This window comes from Astyanax mexicanus, chromosome 10, assembly GCF_023375975.1.
Source record: "Astyanax mexicanus isolate ESR-SI-001 chromosome 10, AstMex3_surface, whole genome shotgun sequence".
Classification (NCBI taxonomy): domain Eukaryota; kingdom Metazoa; phylum Chordata; class Actinopteri; order Characiformes; family Acestrorhamphidae; genus Astyanax; species Astyanax mexicanus.
In genome coordinates this window covers 7320135-7338255 of record NC_064417.1, presented here as the reverse complement: position 1 = coordinate 7338255, position 18121 = coordinate 7320135, and the positions used below count along the sequence as shown (strand labels likewise).

The 18121-nt window shown below is 35.2% G+C and overlaps 1 protein-coding gene across 1 annotated transcript in view; it reads right to left on the bottom strand.

Moving 5' to 3' along the window:
* Positions 1-18121, bottom strand: part of fa2h (fatty acid 2-hydroxylase) — a 53511-nt gene that overhangs the window by 5265 nt on the left and 30125 nt on the right. The window contains exons 2-5 of the mRNA XM_022683878.2: positions 11483-11581; positions 4213-4355; positions 2996-3096; positions 1213-1385 (exon numbers count right to left, since the gene is read on the bottom strand). Of these exons, the coding sequence (XP_022539599.2) occupies positions 1213-1385; positions 2996-3096; positions 4213-4355; positions 11483-11581 (516 nt within the window). The remainder of the gene's footprint in view (positions 1-1212; positions 1386-2995; positions 3097-4212; positions 4356-11482; positions 11582-18121) is intronic.

Here is an 18121-nt window from a genome sequence, read left to right as displayed (position 1 = left end):
TGGTACAATATTAGTCTTTACAGGGTCAGATTTGTTCCCTCTGAAGTACAAAGTCATTTCTAACAGCAATAAGTACAAATTTGTACCATTTAACCTGCAGCCAAAGGGTACATTCAGTATTCTGTATCACTGTACTAATAAACAATATATATTTTAATTGCACATTTTTTATTTGAAAGCCAGACAATTTTGGATCATCAAGTTTTTGAGCCATATTAAGTCGATGATAATGTTTATAATTTTTATAATCTTTACTGGCACAAAAACCATGGGTACAAAAAAGGAATTTCACTGAAAGGTACTTTTTTGTACCTCAAAATAAGGTACAGCCCCAGCGACAAGCTTTGTACCCTTTTAAGTACAAATCTGTACTTACTTTTCTTAGTGTGTACATTTCATATTAAACACATTAAAGCTATACAGGAACATATGCAGAATTATTTTGCAAACAAAAAGTGTTAAACAAGCCAGAATATGTTTTATACTTTAGATTCTTCTAAGTAGTCACATTTTGCCACTATTTTAACAATCTATAGGCTATAGTTAATCAGGGTCTTGGGTCTTGGGTCTAACGCACAATTAACTAGCATGTCACTTGCCATTCCCTTTAAGAGCCAGGTGCACTCCCACTTTTGTGGATTGCTTTTTCAGGAGCACTGCACACAATTCACTTCCAAGATAGCAATGAATGTCTGACTGTTAACATCTGTCTACGTTGATTTCAGTCAGTCGGCCAGAAATGTACCTGAACCCAACTTGCAGATCACCACTCCCATCGGCGTAGATATATTTACAAGCACAGATGGAAAGCGTGAAAATAGACTGTTAGTGGGGTGTAAGCTAGCAATGAGCATTTACAACCCTTGGTATTTTCTCAGTAGCTTTATAAAAAAGAGATACCTATTCATCAGCAGCTAAATATGAAGCTCCAGCTCATCCCAAATCACCATCTTAGTTGATTAGGTTTAGGTCAGGCGATTGTGGAGGACAAACACTTTTTATTTATGATGTAATTCCATATATGTCCTTTAACTGTTTTGATGTATTTAATATTAATCCGAAATGTAGAAAAATGATAATATAGAAATCAAGAAAAACACTGGATGAGAAGGTGTGTCCAAACATTGATCAGTACTGTAAAACTGCTTTTACAGAGTCTGATGAGAGTGTGTCTGCTGATTATATTTAGAATATATGCTCATGAATTCTGACCTTGTGGTGCTGTCCGTGCAGAAGAAAGTGCAGGGTGATCAGGTAATAGTTGTGTGCAGGTGGACGCATGTGGAAGACGAAGCGGTGGATGCAGTACTCGATGAAGGACCACAAAAACATTCCCACAAGGAAGATGAGGGGAAAGCAGTACTTATGGATCGGGATGGAGTAATCTGGACACACAAGAGACAAGAGATCTGTCTTTTAATACATTATTATCATTATTAACAGCTTTAATTTGAGAGAGTAGTATTATACATGAATTAAGTCATAAAAAGACAGAGACGATCACATTTGTGCTGGTTTATTGAATACATAAAACATTCAAACATACAAACATTTTTTTATTATGATAATGTTATTATGATTTTTCACAGTCTTTACCATTTTTACTATATTTGTCATTTTATGATAACGAAACAGAACTGAAGAAAACTGATCAAAACTGAATATCCAGTAAATTATAATATATAATGTATATAAATTGTATACAATTCTAATTGTGTGCTTAAATATCTTCATTGTTATGCAAAACCCTTTTTTAATAATTTCTATATTTCATTTCTTTACATAATGTAAATAAGTGACATAATATAAATATGTTATTTACATTGTGTCAGAATTTCATGATGACTCGAGCAATAGAAGTGCTCCAAAAAACCTTTTTCCATTGGCTTCCATTGAAATATGAGATGTTTTATAATCTGTAAGTTTGCCCTTTTGGAGATTTTAAGTTTTTAAAAAACCTAAACATTATAAATAATACATTATAAATTTGTAATGTAAAGTGAATGAATAATAAAATCAGTTAACACTTACTGAAGGGTTTTATATAAGTACATATATATATAACTACAGTACTTATTTACAATAAGGGCCACAAAGAGCAGTACTCACAACAGTAATTAACATTGTTAAATAATTAAATATTGCCTCAACTAATTAGTTAATTAATTGACACTAGTTAAGACATTATTTAATATTGCTCAATTTAAAGCTTAAACATGACATTGAGACATTAAAAAATAGTAATGATCAATAATGTATTAACTAGTGTCAATTAATAATTAATTGAGATATTCTGTCATAAGTACAGTTAATTACTGTACCCTGATTTATATATATATATATATATATATATATATATATATATATATATATATATATATATATATATATTTATTTATATATATTTAACAAAACATTTTACATAAAATTAGTTCATGCTGTCAAATAAAACAAATCAATTATACACCATAAACTTTCTGACATAATGTGAATATGGCAGCTGCTCTTTACATTGTGACATTGATGAATGGACCAATAGGCATGCTCCAAAATTAACTTGGAATTACATTAGTAAGTAAGTTGCTGTTTTGGAGATGTGACGTGATGATATATATATATAAAGCTCATTCAAACAGTCAAAGCAATTCACTTTTTGACTAAATATTAAAACCATTAGAGTTACTGGTACTGAACTCGCTGCTCTTTGTAGTGGTTTGCTAAGGGAGGATTTGGCCAGCATTGTTTCAATTTTTGACTTGGGATAATACTGTTGGCTAAAGAGCCTAATGCAGATTACTGTAGTATGTAAAGCTAAACACAATGTATAGACTAATGTTTGCACAGGTTATTCCAGAGTCACTGAACAATCCTAATGTATATACTGTGTACTGCATGTGGGTTTCAGTAAGTGATCAACATTTTTTCAACATGTGTGTGTGCGCGTGTGTTTGTGTGTTGTGTGTGTTGTGTGTGCGTCTGTGTCTGTGTGCGATACCTGATGTTAAAAACACTCTGGTGCTTCCTTGTGCCAACAAGCTGTAGCAGTACCAGCTCAGATAAATAACCAGCGGCATCCACACAGCAGGAACCATGTACCTACACACACACACACAGACACACACACACACACACACACACAAGACACACAGAAACAACAGGTGTTTTACAAAAAATAAAGCTTACAAGCTTTGTTGGAGATGGATTAGTTTCCTTAGAGTAGGTTATGTAACATAAAGTACAAGGCTTAATGTAGTAGCATATTTTCATGCTAATGTGTTTTTAATGTAAATAAAAGTCACCACAAATTTGTAAAGCACATAGTCTGTCACACTGTGTAGCTAAAGTCATACTCCAGTAAACAGATTGTTCTTGCAGAGCAATAATGACTTTTAAAATTCCAAAAAAAAAAATTAAGTCTAATATATTAATTCTAAATATAAATTCTAATTTAGTCATACTCCAGTAAACATATTGTTCTTAAGGAGCAATAATGACTTTTAACATTCTAAAAACAGCTTTAAGTCTAATATATTCATCCTAAAAACTGGGTGTCGTTTTTTTGTTTTTTTGTTTTTTTGGGGTTTTTTTGGGGGGGGGGGGGGTTTGGCCACGTCACGCGTCTTTACGTACTTACATCACACATACAGCCTCTAAAACAGGATCCAGCTCAGTTTTACTAAACATGAGCGACTGCTGGAGCAATGGAGACTTCAGAAGGGGAAACTCAGAGCTCAGTAGATTATTCATCCATAGTAAAAACTAAGAAACGAAGGAGGGAAGTTTCTGACTGAGCGCTCTCTCTCTCTCTCTCTCTGACAGAACATAACCTGGAATCGGATTCATACGCTCAAAAAAGGAGACCATATCAATCCCACTATAACATGGCATCACCAGACAGTGAGGCCTTTGACAAAAATGGTTGAGCCCTTGCTGGGATTTGAACTTATGACCTCTTTGTTCTTTATAAGCTACAGCTAGACCATAGGGCCACCCCAGAGCTATAAAAAATACACTATATAAAAAAAACACAGCTCTCAATAAATGAACATGTCCCTTCTTTTTACTTGGGCACAGGAAGGCTTCACAGCTCTTAAGTGGGGCAACTGTCTAACTGCATGTTTATCAAGAGCTCATATCCCATCAGCCCCACAGACATTCATGGTCAGGGGTCTGAAAACAGGAAACTAATGTAATAGTGCAGTCTGTTCATACCATGATGTTTTGGTGTTAGCCTCGAAGAAGTCATTCCCAAAGAGTCGGATGGGCCGGTCCACGGGCTGATGGACCCATGCATCGTATTTCTCCCCCAAGTGACCCACCTGCCAGGCCAGGGGCTTATTCCAGTCCACCAGATCCTAAACACACAAGGTAAGACAAACACACACAATGCTATTAGATTCTGGAGAAACGTAATGCACACACACACACACACACACACACACACACACACACACACACACACAAACACACACACACACACACACACACACACACAAATGGAGTCCAGTCTTGCAAACTGGCAAATACATGTAGAAACGTGATTCAGCAAAAAGGGGAATGGGTTCCTGGCCAGCTGACATGCAGCCTAATGTCATGTACATCTGCAGACTAAAACAATCATGTAGTACCTTCCATAAATGAAGAGTCATGGCACCCAAGGCTCACTTACTATATGCTTATGGAGGTCTGACCTCACAACTTAAAGGATGTCCTGCTAACAGATACTTGGACACTTTCAGAGGTCTTGTGGAGTTCATGATTGGTGGAATAAGTAATCAGTGTACAATGTTAAATAATACAATCACGATATAAAAAAGATCATGAAAGGAAATGGCTGTTTACACCTTGCATCTAAAGACTGTTGCGTTGTGATTCTCATTGCTATCGCATACCCTGCCAATAGTCTATTTTCACACCTGTATCATTTAAATAGCAACAGTGCTTGTGAACATACCTACGTCAATGGGTAACCATCATACGTTCATTGCTATCTTGGTAGTGAATTGTCAATTATTTTTAACACCCTTGAAGTGTTGGAAACTTCCACATTGCTGCACTTTTGAAATACAGGTTTATTTTATTGAGGTTTATTTTAAGTTATGTCAAAAACACACCCATGATTTAATTAAAAGAATTAGTTCATGCCTTTTGCCTCTGTATCTGGGCAGTAAGTGTAAACCTGGGAATGAATTCAACGAATGTTTTATATCCCTGTGTTTTTCATTTTGCACCTCAAAATGTGCAAAAGGCATATCGTCGCTGTCCAGTGAAAAACAAGTATCTCCATTTTTGTAGATTTTTAGTTTACTACATAAAATTAAACAGACAAACTGTACTTTTCTCTGTGTCAAAGTATCTTAATGAACAGACTAAAATAAATTCTTCAAAATGCCTTGAAATAAACTATTTTTAAATAGACTTCCATTAAAAGTTTAGAAGGTTTTTCTGTCTCCTGTAAAGTTGCTGTTTAGGAGATACACGTTTTTCATTGAACAGCGACGATATACTAATTCACTTAATTATGGGTGTGTTTTGGACGTAACGTGAAATAAACCAATCAGCGTTTTGCAACGTAATTCCCTTTAAGAGACCTGGAGTATTGCTACGAGTAATTATTTTTAATTATGTAATTACGTGGCAAATTATCTGCACAGTAGTGTTTTTTTTGGAAACTGTGCACTGATGGAAAATGTTGACTGTTTTGGCAAAAATGTTGACATGAACACAAATGAGATCAGGGAAGAGAAAAGGTGCACACATAAAACACAATCTGACAAAACAGTGGTTCTCTGACTTCCAACACCATTCAATAAGATATAAGACCTTTAATCAGCTTTAATCTGTGAGATTACGCTGGAATTATATGTACAGAGTGGAACAAGTTCGTGAAACTTTGTGTTTCAGTTCCACAGTCATTCAAAGGCAGCCTGATAGAGACATGGACCGTGATTTTACCACAAGGGGGAGATAACACCATATTAGAGCATGTGACAGACAGGCAGGAAGTGCAGGTGTGTTTAGTGATTATCTCAGAAAGACTGAAAGACACTGATGAGACTTAGACTATCTATAGATAATCATCTGTAGTTTCTGTTCTGTTTGTGTAGCGGAAGATTGAGAGTGGCCTGCATTTTTCTTCAACTCTAAAAATAACACAGCATAAGATATAATACGATAGGAACACCAGTTTATTCAATACAGCTTTAGGTTTTATTAGCCAAGATTTAAAACACATTACCAATAGAAATAGTTTGAGGCTTCCTCTGTTACTGTAAAAAACGTTAAAAAATATTTAACAGTTTAAATTTAACGTATTTGTTTACATTAACTATTTTAACCATGTTGAGGCTGCACATAATTGAAAAAAAAAAACTGACACTGCAACACTTTTTTTCTGCAATATTTATTGCAATACTAAAATATAGGACATGTCAGATTTCATCAGAAGGTTTGTAATTTATCCAAAAGCTGAATAATGAACACCCTTTTTTTCACCATTGCATACATAAATTTTTTTCTAAACGTTTTTTTTTATTTTTATCATAATTATTTGGTATAAATTACTGTTGTTTGACTTAATTTCAGCTGCTGAATATGTCCGTGCATCTCAAATACTGGGTATACAGGGATATAATCTGCCAATGGTAAATAAGTGAATATAAATAATAGAAAATGAGAATAGTTTTTACAAATATTCAGTTCTTTTCATAATGAGCAGCAAAAAAATAGGTGGGGTAACGTTATAAGCTTTTCTTATTTTTCTTATTTATCTCTTTTATGTAGCTGGTTATTGTATTAATCCATATTTCCTTATTGTTTATTATTTTCATCTTTCTGTTAATTGGTTTTCCTATTAATGTTATTATTTACTGTTTATTTTTAATTTACCTATGCATTTTAATATTTAATTCTCTTCATTTACTTGCGTTTTGTTGCTGGGGATTGTTTCTTAGTTTTCTGGTTTTAGTTTAATATGTACTTTATTCATTTTGCTTTCATTTGACAAGATAAAAGAGTTAGTGAGATCTATAATAGTCCTATTCTTCAGGGACTCGAAAAGCTGTCTGTGCACACCTGTTCTAGCAATGACTGCAACTTAAAGTAGGTAAATGTATACACTACAAAGAGTGTCCATTTTTTTCCCAACATTTGGACATACAGTGAGATTAATGCATAATTATGCATTACGACCAGAGCTGGGGAGCTTTGACCCGTGTTTGTGATATTATTAGCTCAGATATTGTCTCAGAGATCAAGGAAATACTTTAGTAGGGATCGCTGACAGTCAGCTGACTCCTGATATGAGCGGGTGTGGAAAGAGGACTTCCAGAAAAGGAAGTGAGATCACTGAGAACTTTAGAAATGCCCGACAATCAGAACAGAATCAAGGAACTGCTTTCTGCTTTAACAGTCACTACATGGACTGGATGAAACACAGACACACACTCAGTATACACAGGTCTCAGCTGAAGAACATATTAATCTCCAAAAAACAGCCATAACAATAAAACCACCTATGTAATTATTTGTTTCTCCCCCTTGTGCCACCAAAACTCTATAAGACTTCTATAGGTGTCCTGTGGTATCTGGCTCTCCTGCATAGGCTGATGCTCCTTTAAAGGGGGCATATTATACCTCTTTTTAACACAAGTTAGAATAGGTCTATGGGATATACAAAACATGTTCATGAAGTTATTTGCACAAAATCACTCTCACATAAAAAGATATCACCAGCTCTATTCTAACCAGTTTCTGTCCCTTTCAGAATGAGCCATTTAAGGGCTCTGTAACTTTTATGCAAATAGAAATGTGGCCTGTTGCTGGCCACACCATGCAAATGTATTTTTTTTATATGTATATTGTATATGTTTTTGTTAGTATCAGCTAAATGGCAAAACAAAAACAAGTTAGTTCATCTACTAACTTGCCACAGATCCCTTCATCAGACGAAGTCTGATAGCTCTCAATCAAAGAAAACAAAATGGCATTTCTTCAACTGATCTAGTGGGTGTGGCTCTGGTGGGGGTTGATGGGTGAGGAGTGGTGCCAGGGTGGTTTTAGGCAAGTTTTTTTATTGTGACATTCCTTGTATGATTCCTGACACCAAACTCTTTCAACTGATTCACAGAAAGCGGATGGATTTTTTTCCATGCTTAGAGTGTTTATAGGGGCAGTCAGAAAAGTGAGATGCGTAATACGTGGCCTTTAAATACTGTAAGCAGTAAGGCGTCTCATTGTTGTCCTTCCTTGAAGTTTTTTTTCTGGTACGTAATGGAAATTGTCAAGATCTGCCTGGAGTTTTAAAGATATTCTGACCAAGCTGTCTAGCCCTGAATATATATATCCACCCCTTGACCCCTTGACAGGTACCACTGGAATGTACCACTGACTTCCTAAACAGTAGAGGTGCTAGCAGAATACATGTTTTTGTATTGATTGGACAAGACATGTTTTGTCTTGATTTCAGACCCTTGATTTCAAACACTAAATGAGCAGGTGTCTCTATTCTTTTTTCCATAATTGGAAAATAGTGCATAATTGTTTTTGCAGTTCTTGTTTCTGAACTGCAGTGAAGCCTGTTAATCATTTCTGCAGAAGCTGTCTGACCTCATAGTTGTTTGATTGAAGATTTGGATTTGGTACACAGGATAACTGTCTGCACGCAAGTGTGTGTGTGTGTGTTGGTGAAAGTGTGTAAGTAAGCTTCCTCTGAAGTCAATTGTGTGAAAACACTACCATATGTGTAATTAAAAACTACAGCCACAGTCATTTCAGTAAAAGGACATTACCGTTATTGTTAGGGTTCTTTATGAGTGAAATGAGGCTTTACTGTTTAAAACATCATTCTACAGCTGTATTTTAGCAAACCTATACACTGTGATATATCTGTTTTATTGCTCTTTTATATTTGCATTGTTCATTGTAATTTTCTTTTTTTTTCAGGTAGACAATTTCAAGATCTGTCCAGGGACGACGGATGAAAAATAGCCTTTAGGCTAATTCTGGCGCATTTACAGTAATGTTAATTAATGTACACTGTCGCTGTTAAATAAACTATTGAAAATAAATAAATAAACAAAACATGTTATTTTTATGTAATGATCCTCTCACACACTCTCAGATTAATGAACAAAGGAGGAGCAGATCTAAAATGTACACAAATGCAGGACACAACACAGCACTACAGGAGCTGCATTACTTTCCCCAGAGGAGGCTGTGTAACACAATCTGTAATGGATCTGATCGGCCAATTGGTTCGAGATAAATGATCTGTGTAATTCGTCCAAATTCCCACAGACAGTCTGGATAGAAGGGTCACATCCCAATCAGTTCTATTAACAACAGAATGTGGTGGATCAGTACTGAAAAAAATACACAATGTAGATTCATGCTGGATTAAAATCACTTCACAGTCATTACTGTCCTACCAGAAAACTTAAATATACTGCAGATTTAAACTTTATAATTATAATTTTCTTTATAATTATTACCATCTACCCAGTAAAACTAAGGCGGATTCAAACTGGATTAAAATTATCTACAATTATTACTACTGACTCTAAAACCTACAAAAAATGTAGATTCATAGTAGATTCAAATTACTTTACAATTATTAGTCACACCATAAAACCAATGCAGATTTATACTGGATTGCAACAAATATTTCTGTCAGACTGTAAAAACTACACACTATAGATTCATACTGAATTACAGTCTCTGCTCTGTTTTACTGCCACACTGTAAAACTACACTCACTGCAGATTCATACTGGATAAAATTCACTTATCAGTTATGTTATTACTGTCAGTCTGTAAAAACTACACACACTGCAGATTCATACTGGATAAAATTCACTGATCAGTTATGTTGTTACTGTCAGTCTGTAAAAACTACACACACTGCAGATTCATACTGGATAAAATTCACTGATCAGTTATGTTATTACTGTCAGTCTGTAAAAACTACAGACACTGCAAATTCATACTGGATAAATTTTACTTTTTAGTTATTACTGTCAGTCTGTAAAAACTAAACATATTGCAAATTCATACTGGATAAAATTCACTGATCAGTTATTACGGTCAGTCTTTAAAAACTAAACACATTGCAAATTCATACTGGATAAATTTTACTTTTTAATTATTACTGTCTGTCTGTAAAAACTAAACATATTGCAGATTCATACTGGATAAAGTTCACTGATCAGTTATTACTGTCAGTCTGTAAAAACTAAACATATTGCAGATTCATTCTGGATAAAGTTCACTGATCAGTTATTACTGTCAGTCTTTAAAAACTACAGACACTGCAAATTCATACTGGATAAATTTTACTTTTTAGTTATTACTGTCAGTCTGTAAAAACTAAACATATTGCAAATTCATACTGGATAAAGTTCACTGATCAGTTATGTCATTACTTTCAGTCTTTAAAAACTACACACACTGTATATTTATACAGTCACTTCTCTGCTTTTTTGTCACCGTGTGAAACTACAAACACTGCCAATTCATACCGGATTCAAATCAGTCCACTACTATTACTATCAGACTGTAAAAACTACACAATTTTTTTTTTTTTTACTCCAATAGAGACTAAGTGTGGTCTGTTATATAACTGTAAAGTTGTTTCTGTGTGAAAGGGGTGAGTGACCTGCGGCATGGTCACCTCACTCACTCTAAAACACTGGGTCTTTGACAGCCAGTAACATATCTCTCACAGTGTGAGTATACACAGAGCAAAAAAAAGAAGAGAAAAACAGAGAAAAAGGAAGACACTTTCAGAAAAATAGGTGTGCCTTGCACAGGGTGTACAATAGGGCCCCTGGACTTCACTTGGAATTATTCTGGTTGGTTAATTTACTTAATATAGCAAAAAAAAAATTACAGCTGCTCTACTTCACCATGTTAAGCCCATGACTCTTAAAACATGGCAGTCTTGTGTGTTGTGTATTTTGGTATTTTTGCTAGGTGTGCATTGAATGCGGACACTTCCTATCTATCTTTGTTGGTGAAGATGATTGAACCTATGAAAACTTTTGTCATTGCTACTCTTCTTTTTATATTTGTTTTAATAAAAAATCTTGAAAACAAAACAGAACAAAAAAGAAAAAGGTCCAGTCATGAATTGCAGTCACAACTGAAACTGTAGGAAGAAAATAAACTTCTGCTTTTTTTCTTTCTTTTCTCTTTTTGGCCCAGGTCTCACTCTGAGGAATGACAGTGGTAAACAGATGCAATGACTAAGACAGAAAAAGGGGCTGATAAAAGTCCTTCATTACTCCTTCACTTTCTATTATTTTATTTTATCTGTTCAGTCGTTCTTTTTAATTTGTTTTATTTTCCTCCACACTGGAAATTTGAATGTGGTTAAAGTTTGTTTACAGTGTTTTTGATTACATGTGGTCCAGGTGCCACTGGAATCAGATAATCATGTTATTCACTCCTCATTTGTCAACACAGACACGCACGTTACAACTTACTTTTTCATCATCGACTTTGCTGCATTTACTGATGCCTGTATCTTCTTCTTCTTCTGTTTCTTCTGTTTGCTTCTGACTACTTCCCCTCTTCCTTAATTTCTGTAACACACAAACACACACACATACAGTACATCAGTCTAATGAAACACGTACATAACTAGAAAACAAATCTTAACCATAAACATCATGTGAGTATTGCAAAATACATTTTCATAGGTCAGTTCTTTAGCTATTAAAACATTGCAAAACTACAGTCATCCTGTTATATTAAACTGCAAGGGACTGTAATATTCCCAGGACAAACTGACCAGTATTTAATCATGTTTAATAATCCAAAGACAGTTCAAAGACATATTTCTTTTCTATAATTGTTATGATCAATATTTAGAGCAGTGCGTCTTAACTCTGCTACTGGCTCCACCTTGTTCTACACATTTTAAAGGTTTCACTGATTTTACCTACATAAACAGTAGTTTAATGTAATCAAAAAATAAAAAAATAGCACCTTTACAAATCATGATGACTAACTAAAAAAAAAAAACTCAATTGTGACTTATGGTTCAATCTGATCAGAACAGTATGTGTGGAATATACAAATATATATTTACATACATAATCTAAACATATTCAATGTTCAGATGTGCGTGAAGAAATGTTTTTTAAACATCAATAGGGAAAACATAACTAGTAAAGGACTGTACATATAAACGAACAGAAAATGGAAATGACCAATACATAGCATTGTTTATGTTGCTTACATAAACAAAAACCCTGAGAGAGGCAGAAAAAAAAACCTTTCACAACTACGTTCCATTCACAACATTCCCCTCTTACACTTGTCAGACTTACACATCAAGAGTAATACTTCATACTGTACATGCAAGACTCTGATCTGTGATCTGTGAGTGTGTCTTTGCATGTGTGTGTGTGTGTGTGTGCTTAGAACAGCAACACAACAACTATCACATTCCAGCAGATTGGGAACAAAAGGCTTTCTGCAGTTTGTGTTTCAGCAGCACCAATAGAACCAAACACAGAAGTAACAATTAGAAATACATGGGTGCCTACAGTACCAGTCAAAAGATCGGTCCCCTTAAATTCAGTGATTTTTGATTATTTGTGTATATGTTCTGCATTGTGGACTAATGCTAAAGTCATCTAAGTTATGAAGGAAAACATATGAATTTTGTTCAGTAAACAAACAGCATTAAACAAACCAGAATTTGTTTTATATTTTATATTCCTTAAAGTAGGCACATCTTGCTTAGATGGCAAGAACTACTCAACTAAATAAAGAAAGAAAATACTTTAAGAAATAAAGGTCAGTAAATAAAAAAAATCAAGAACTTTGAAAGTATCCTCAAAGTGCAGTCACAAAGACCATCAAACATTATGATGAAACTGGCTCTCATCAGGAAAAGCACGAATTACATCAGAATTACCAGACTTAGAAACCACAAGTTAACAGCACCCCATATAAGAGCATCTAAATTCTTCACAGAGTATTTTGGTTTGTTTAACATTTTTAAGTTACTACATGATCCCTTATGTGTTCCTTCATAGTCTGGATGAGTTCAGTATTTATTTACACTATAGGATTAGATGACAAGGTGTGTCCAAACTTCTGACTGATACTTTTTTTATAATAATAATTTAACCAATATATATTATACATTTAATTTTTTTGATCCTGTAGATGTGACACACTCTCTCTCTCTCTCTCTCTCTCTCTGTCTCACACACACATATACACGCACACACACCCAGACTCACTTACACACTTACACCCTTCACAGGCCACTACCTGGGTCAGACAGGTGAAATATTAATCAGGTGCCACTCCACTCTCAACTTAATAGGTGATTAACCCTGCCCATAACACACCTGCACAGTACAAACGCACACCTTCAGCGCAACCCTACCCCTGCAACCATGCACACACACACACACACTTGCGAGCATGAGCACAAACAGTGCACATGATCTTACTGTAGTGCAGAATCACATTTCCATACACCCACAACACCCCCTTACACACACACACACACACATGCACACATCGTAACTTAGTTGTACACCACGTCTATACCACATGTTTGTGAATTCCCCTATTAATGAATGCATGTAGACACTTTATGTTACACCCAGAGCTGACACAGATGTGCAAATGCACACAAAGTGCGTCCAGTCCGTGTTAAGAGATACTGCCAATTAGGGGTGGGCGATATGGCCCTAAAATAATATCACGATATTTCATGGTATTATCGCGAAAACGATACTCTTGGCAATATGACAAAAAAATAATAAAATAAGTAATTGATCCAGAATGTCATGATACTAATAATAATGCACTCCAAATATCTTCATATGTCCAGGATTAAAAAAAAAAATGATACTAGACAGATAAAATCTGTCTCTAGTAGATATTTAATAGAAAATGAAAAAAAAACTGCAAAAAAATAGTACCCTGATGTGATAATTAGGGGTAAGTGTTATGGCACGATATTTCAGGGTATAATATCGTTCACGATATAAAAAAAAATTGGCGATATTATCGCATACGATACGATATGGCACACCCCTACTGCCAATATAAAAATACATACTATTAAAATAAACTATTGACACCATTCCTAATTCCAGGCATGGGCTAAGAGTGTACAAAGCCAGCCATGATTAAGGTTTGGAGCAGTGGAACTGTGTTCTCTGCAATGGTACTCCGTACTCAGTACTTTTGGGATGAGTTAATGAGCTATAGATGATAGGGTGGTAATAATCCAACACCTTGACCTCACCAATGCTGTTGTCTTTAAATGCAATCGAATACACACAGAAATGCCCCAGCAATTAGTAAAAATCAAAAGGAGAATCAACTTCTTTCAATTACCTTTGATTAGGGTAAAATAATGAATGAGCAGGTGTCCCAGTACTTCTATCCTTATAGTGTAGCTAATCAGCAGGCTTGTACAAAATTCAAAATTGAATTGAGATTGACCCCTAAATTCCAAATCAGTTCTTGAATTAAAAAAATTGTATTGCGGGAAGTAGAATTGAAATTCGATGAAATTTCAATAAGGTGAAATAAGGTGCACTATCAACGAACGTATATTTCGTAGTCTATTTTCATACATAAGACGCATCAGATTATAAAGGTGCATTTTAAACGACAACAGAAAGGAACAAGAGTGTCGCCATGTTCACTTCAAATTCAGGTAATTCGACCGAGGTACCGTGAGAGTTCCGATAAGTCAGGGCACTATCAACTTATGGTTCTACCCACGTTGCTTGTTTTAACACTGTAAACACACAAGCTACAGTACGATATACTCACATCTGAACTGCAAAAGAGCTAGCGCTGCAGTTAGCAGCTAATGCTAATACTGCTTCAGTTTCGGCTTCTTGCTTTCCTTCATATATTCTCTCTCTCACTCTTTCTCTCATTCTCTCCCTCACTAACTCTCTCTCTAATCTAATCTAATAAAAAATAATAACACATAAAATAGTAAAACCATAAAAATACATGACTTAAACTTAACTAAAACAAATAATAACTAAACAACTAAATGCGACTAAAATTATTTAAAAATTTAGTCAAAAGGCAAACGCAGCACAAATTGGACCATATGAACCTGATATTTCCCACACATGCCTACACACACACACACAAACAAAATAAAAGACAAGGCTTGTTCACAGTGTGATAATGGTGACCAGTAAACAGTAGTTTACACTTGACAAGCCTGTCTTTCACTCACACTTTAAGCCACAACACACACAAACACAATCACACACACTTACCAACTCACATTTAGAAACACACAATGAAACCAGCACCCAAGCAGCAGCTAGCATAAGCCTCATGGGATAAGAAGGTGGAAACAAACATAGATGTAGTTATAGTTACTGTCTCTATCCACACAGACCATACACACCCAAGATAAGAGAGCATCCTGCACCAAGGCAGCCCAGATGAACCCTTTTCTTGTTACACAGACCAGATTTCACCTCATAGCGCAGAATTACCATCGTCATGTAACAGACAAGTTTTCAGTACACAACTCAGTCCAGGCTTTACCACATGTAACACAGACCAGGCTTCAGTACACAACACAGAACAGGCTTTACCAAGTAACACAGACCAGGCTTCACCACATGTAACACAGACCATGCTTTACCAAGTAACACAGACCAGGAGAAGCCAAGCTAAAAGCTAAAAGTCACACACAATGTACCTTGGCTGCAGTTTTTTAAAAAGGAAACAAGAGCTGAATGGTCAGTGAAGAGAGTCAGCCTGAATTATTTGATATTAAACACACACTAAGAATAATTATTAAAACAACTCACTTTAAAATTAAATAATCAAATCTAGAATGTCTTATTATAAAACCTGTTACTAAAAATACACTGATTTTACTTCAGTATTAATCAGCAGCACATCTTATCTAAACTATGTGGCTGTATTATTCATAAAAAAAAAAAAAAAACGGATCAAATTGAAATCAACCAATACTCATCATTTGTTTGGATAAGGGCCAAATTAACCCAGTCAACTCCCTATATTTAAGTTGCTTCTATTAGCCATTTTTAAGGGTCCCTCTGTCACTCACCAGGTTGGAGATATTATCTGTGTGTACATGCACTCTGCTTTACACTCAATGGTGCCGCAATATTTTACAATGATAATAATCCCTAAAATGTAGCCAGGCATTCACAATGAGGAAGGACCAGTTCTACATTAAACACAACACCTTACATTCTATTTTGAGAAACCCAAAATACTAAGCTCGTTCCTTCTGGAAAAACAACTTTTTCAACCATCTACCGTAAATGGGCAAAAGTACACCTGCTTATTCATTGTATCTTCCCAATTCAAAGGTATTTATAAAGAGTGGACCCTGATTTTGTTGGAGTAACTGTCTGGATTTGATTACATTTAGCCACAAAGTGATAGTCAGGTCAGGATGCTGGATGGAGCACCAGAAGCCATAGTTCCAATGGTCTAGAGATCAATGCAATGGAGTTATACCACTCTTGCCCAAAATGGTATTAAGCATGATGCCAATGGATTGACGTCTACTTCTCTAAAGGAACTAGACAAGCTGTTTGTGTGCATTTCCACATCTGTATCAACAATGAGACCAACCTAAAGTAGCTAAATGTTAAAAAGGGTGTCCACAAACATTTCAAGAGGCTCATCAACACAACTGATCAAAAGAAATTTGGGCCAAATCAAGAGTAGGATGTCATTTTCAAATAATTTCCACAGAAAATATAACAATCTTTAAGGTACTAGTTAAAGTAAAGGTTTAAAAAAAAATGATTAACACATGAATAATCACAGAGCCCAGCTGCAGTTAATCATCAGCCAATATATGTCTGTTATCTGACATGTGCTTCTTCAGTTTTACAATGGAAGATTCATTGTTCATTCAATGGCTAACATTGCTAACAAACGTCAAATTGGTAAATACAGGCTAGAAAAGTAATATATTGAAGTTTAAAGCATCAAAATGATTTATTTAGACATTTTAAATATTTGAAACTGTATACAGCCCATAATCTTTATGTTGTCTGAAGTTTTAAGGTAAAATGTTCTCAAAATTGTGGCGAAAATTGTGTCTCCAGCATAAGATAGTGTTTTCAATTCAATTCAATTTTATTTATATAGCGCTTTTCACAACTTAAGTTGTCACAGAGCCGCTTTACAGAGAAAACATATCCTATGATCTTATGAGCGAACACCACAGAGATGCCAATCATTGTGGCGACAACAGTGGCAAGGAAGAATTTCCTAACATTAAGAGGAAGAAACCTTAGGAGAAACCAAGACTCAGTACAGAAAGCTAAAAGCTAATGTAAAAACAGGTAATAATTTATGAATGTGAAAAGGTGATGGGCACTTAATGGATAATGAAGAAAAACGCTTTTCTCTGAGGAAGCTTTTAGAGGTTCTGGTCAATTCAACACCACTGTCAACAATTTTGACATGGTACATTTCTCTAGACCAGCTTTTCACACAAAACTCTTTCTAAATGATGTTATATATCAGTATAATTGTCCTACATTTTTGCATTTCATGCTGAACACAGAGCATATAGATATCACTGGAATTATTGACACGATCTGCATCCTTGACCTAGTATTCCTGACACTCCCAGTGAGGTGAGCAGCCACATGACTGCATGATTGACTTTACTCAGACCAGATTCCATAAATTCCTAGAGTTGTGGCACTGATATCTAACTATTAAATACACACACACACACACACAGACACACACACAGACACACACAGTGTGACAGGTAAGCTCCACCTCGCAACTGCCACTCTCAGAAAAGCTTTGCCTTTGAAACTCCAGATGATTATGGGATGTGGAGCTCCACTCCCTCTCTTTTCCTATCTGTTACTGTCATGCGTTTACACTGAGTCACAGATCAATAAAACAGCAGGGTCTATCTAATCTTATCTAATGGTCCTCACACCACACACACAGAGTCAAACAGCTCCCACAATACACTCCATCTACTGAAAAAACTCCCAAAACACACACGCCTGCTGTCATACAGGAAACTGGTAACTCATAATTTATACATTTACAGTGTGTAAACATTTTATTGTAAAATAAATAAAATAAACCAT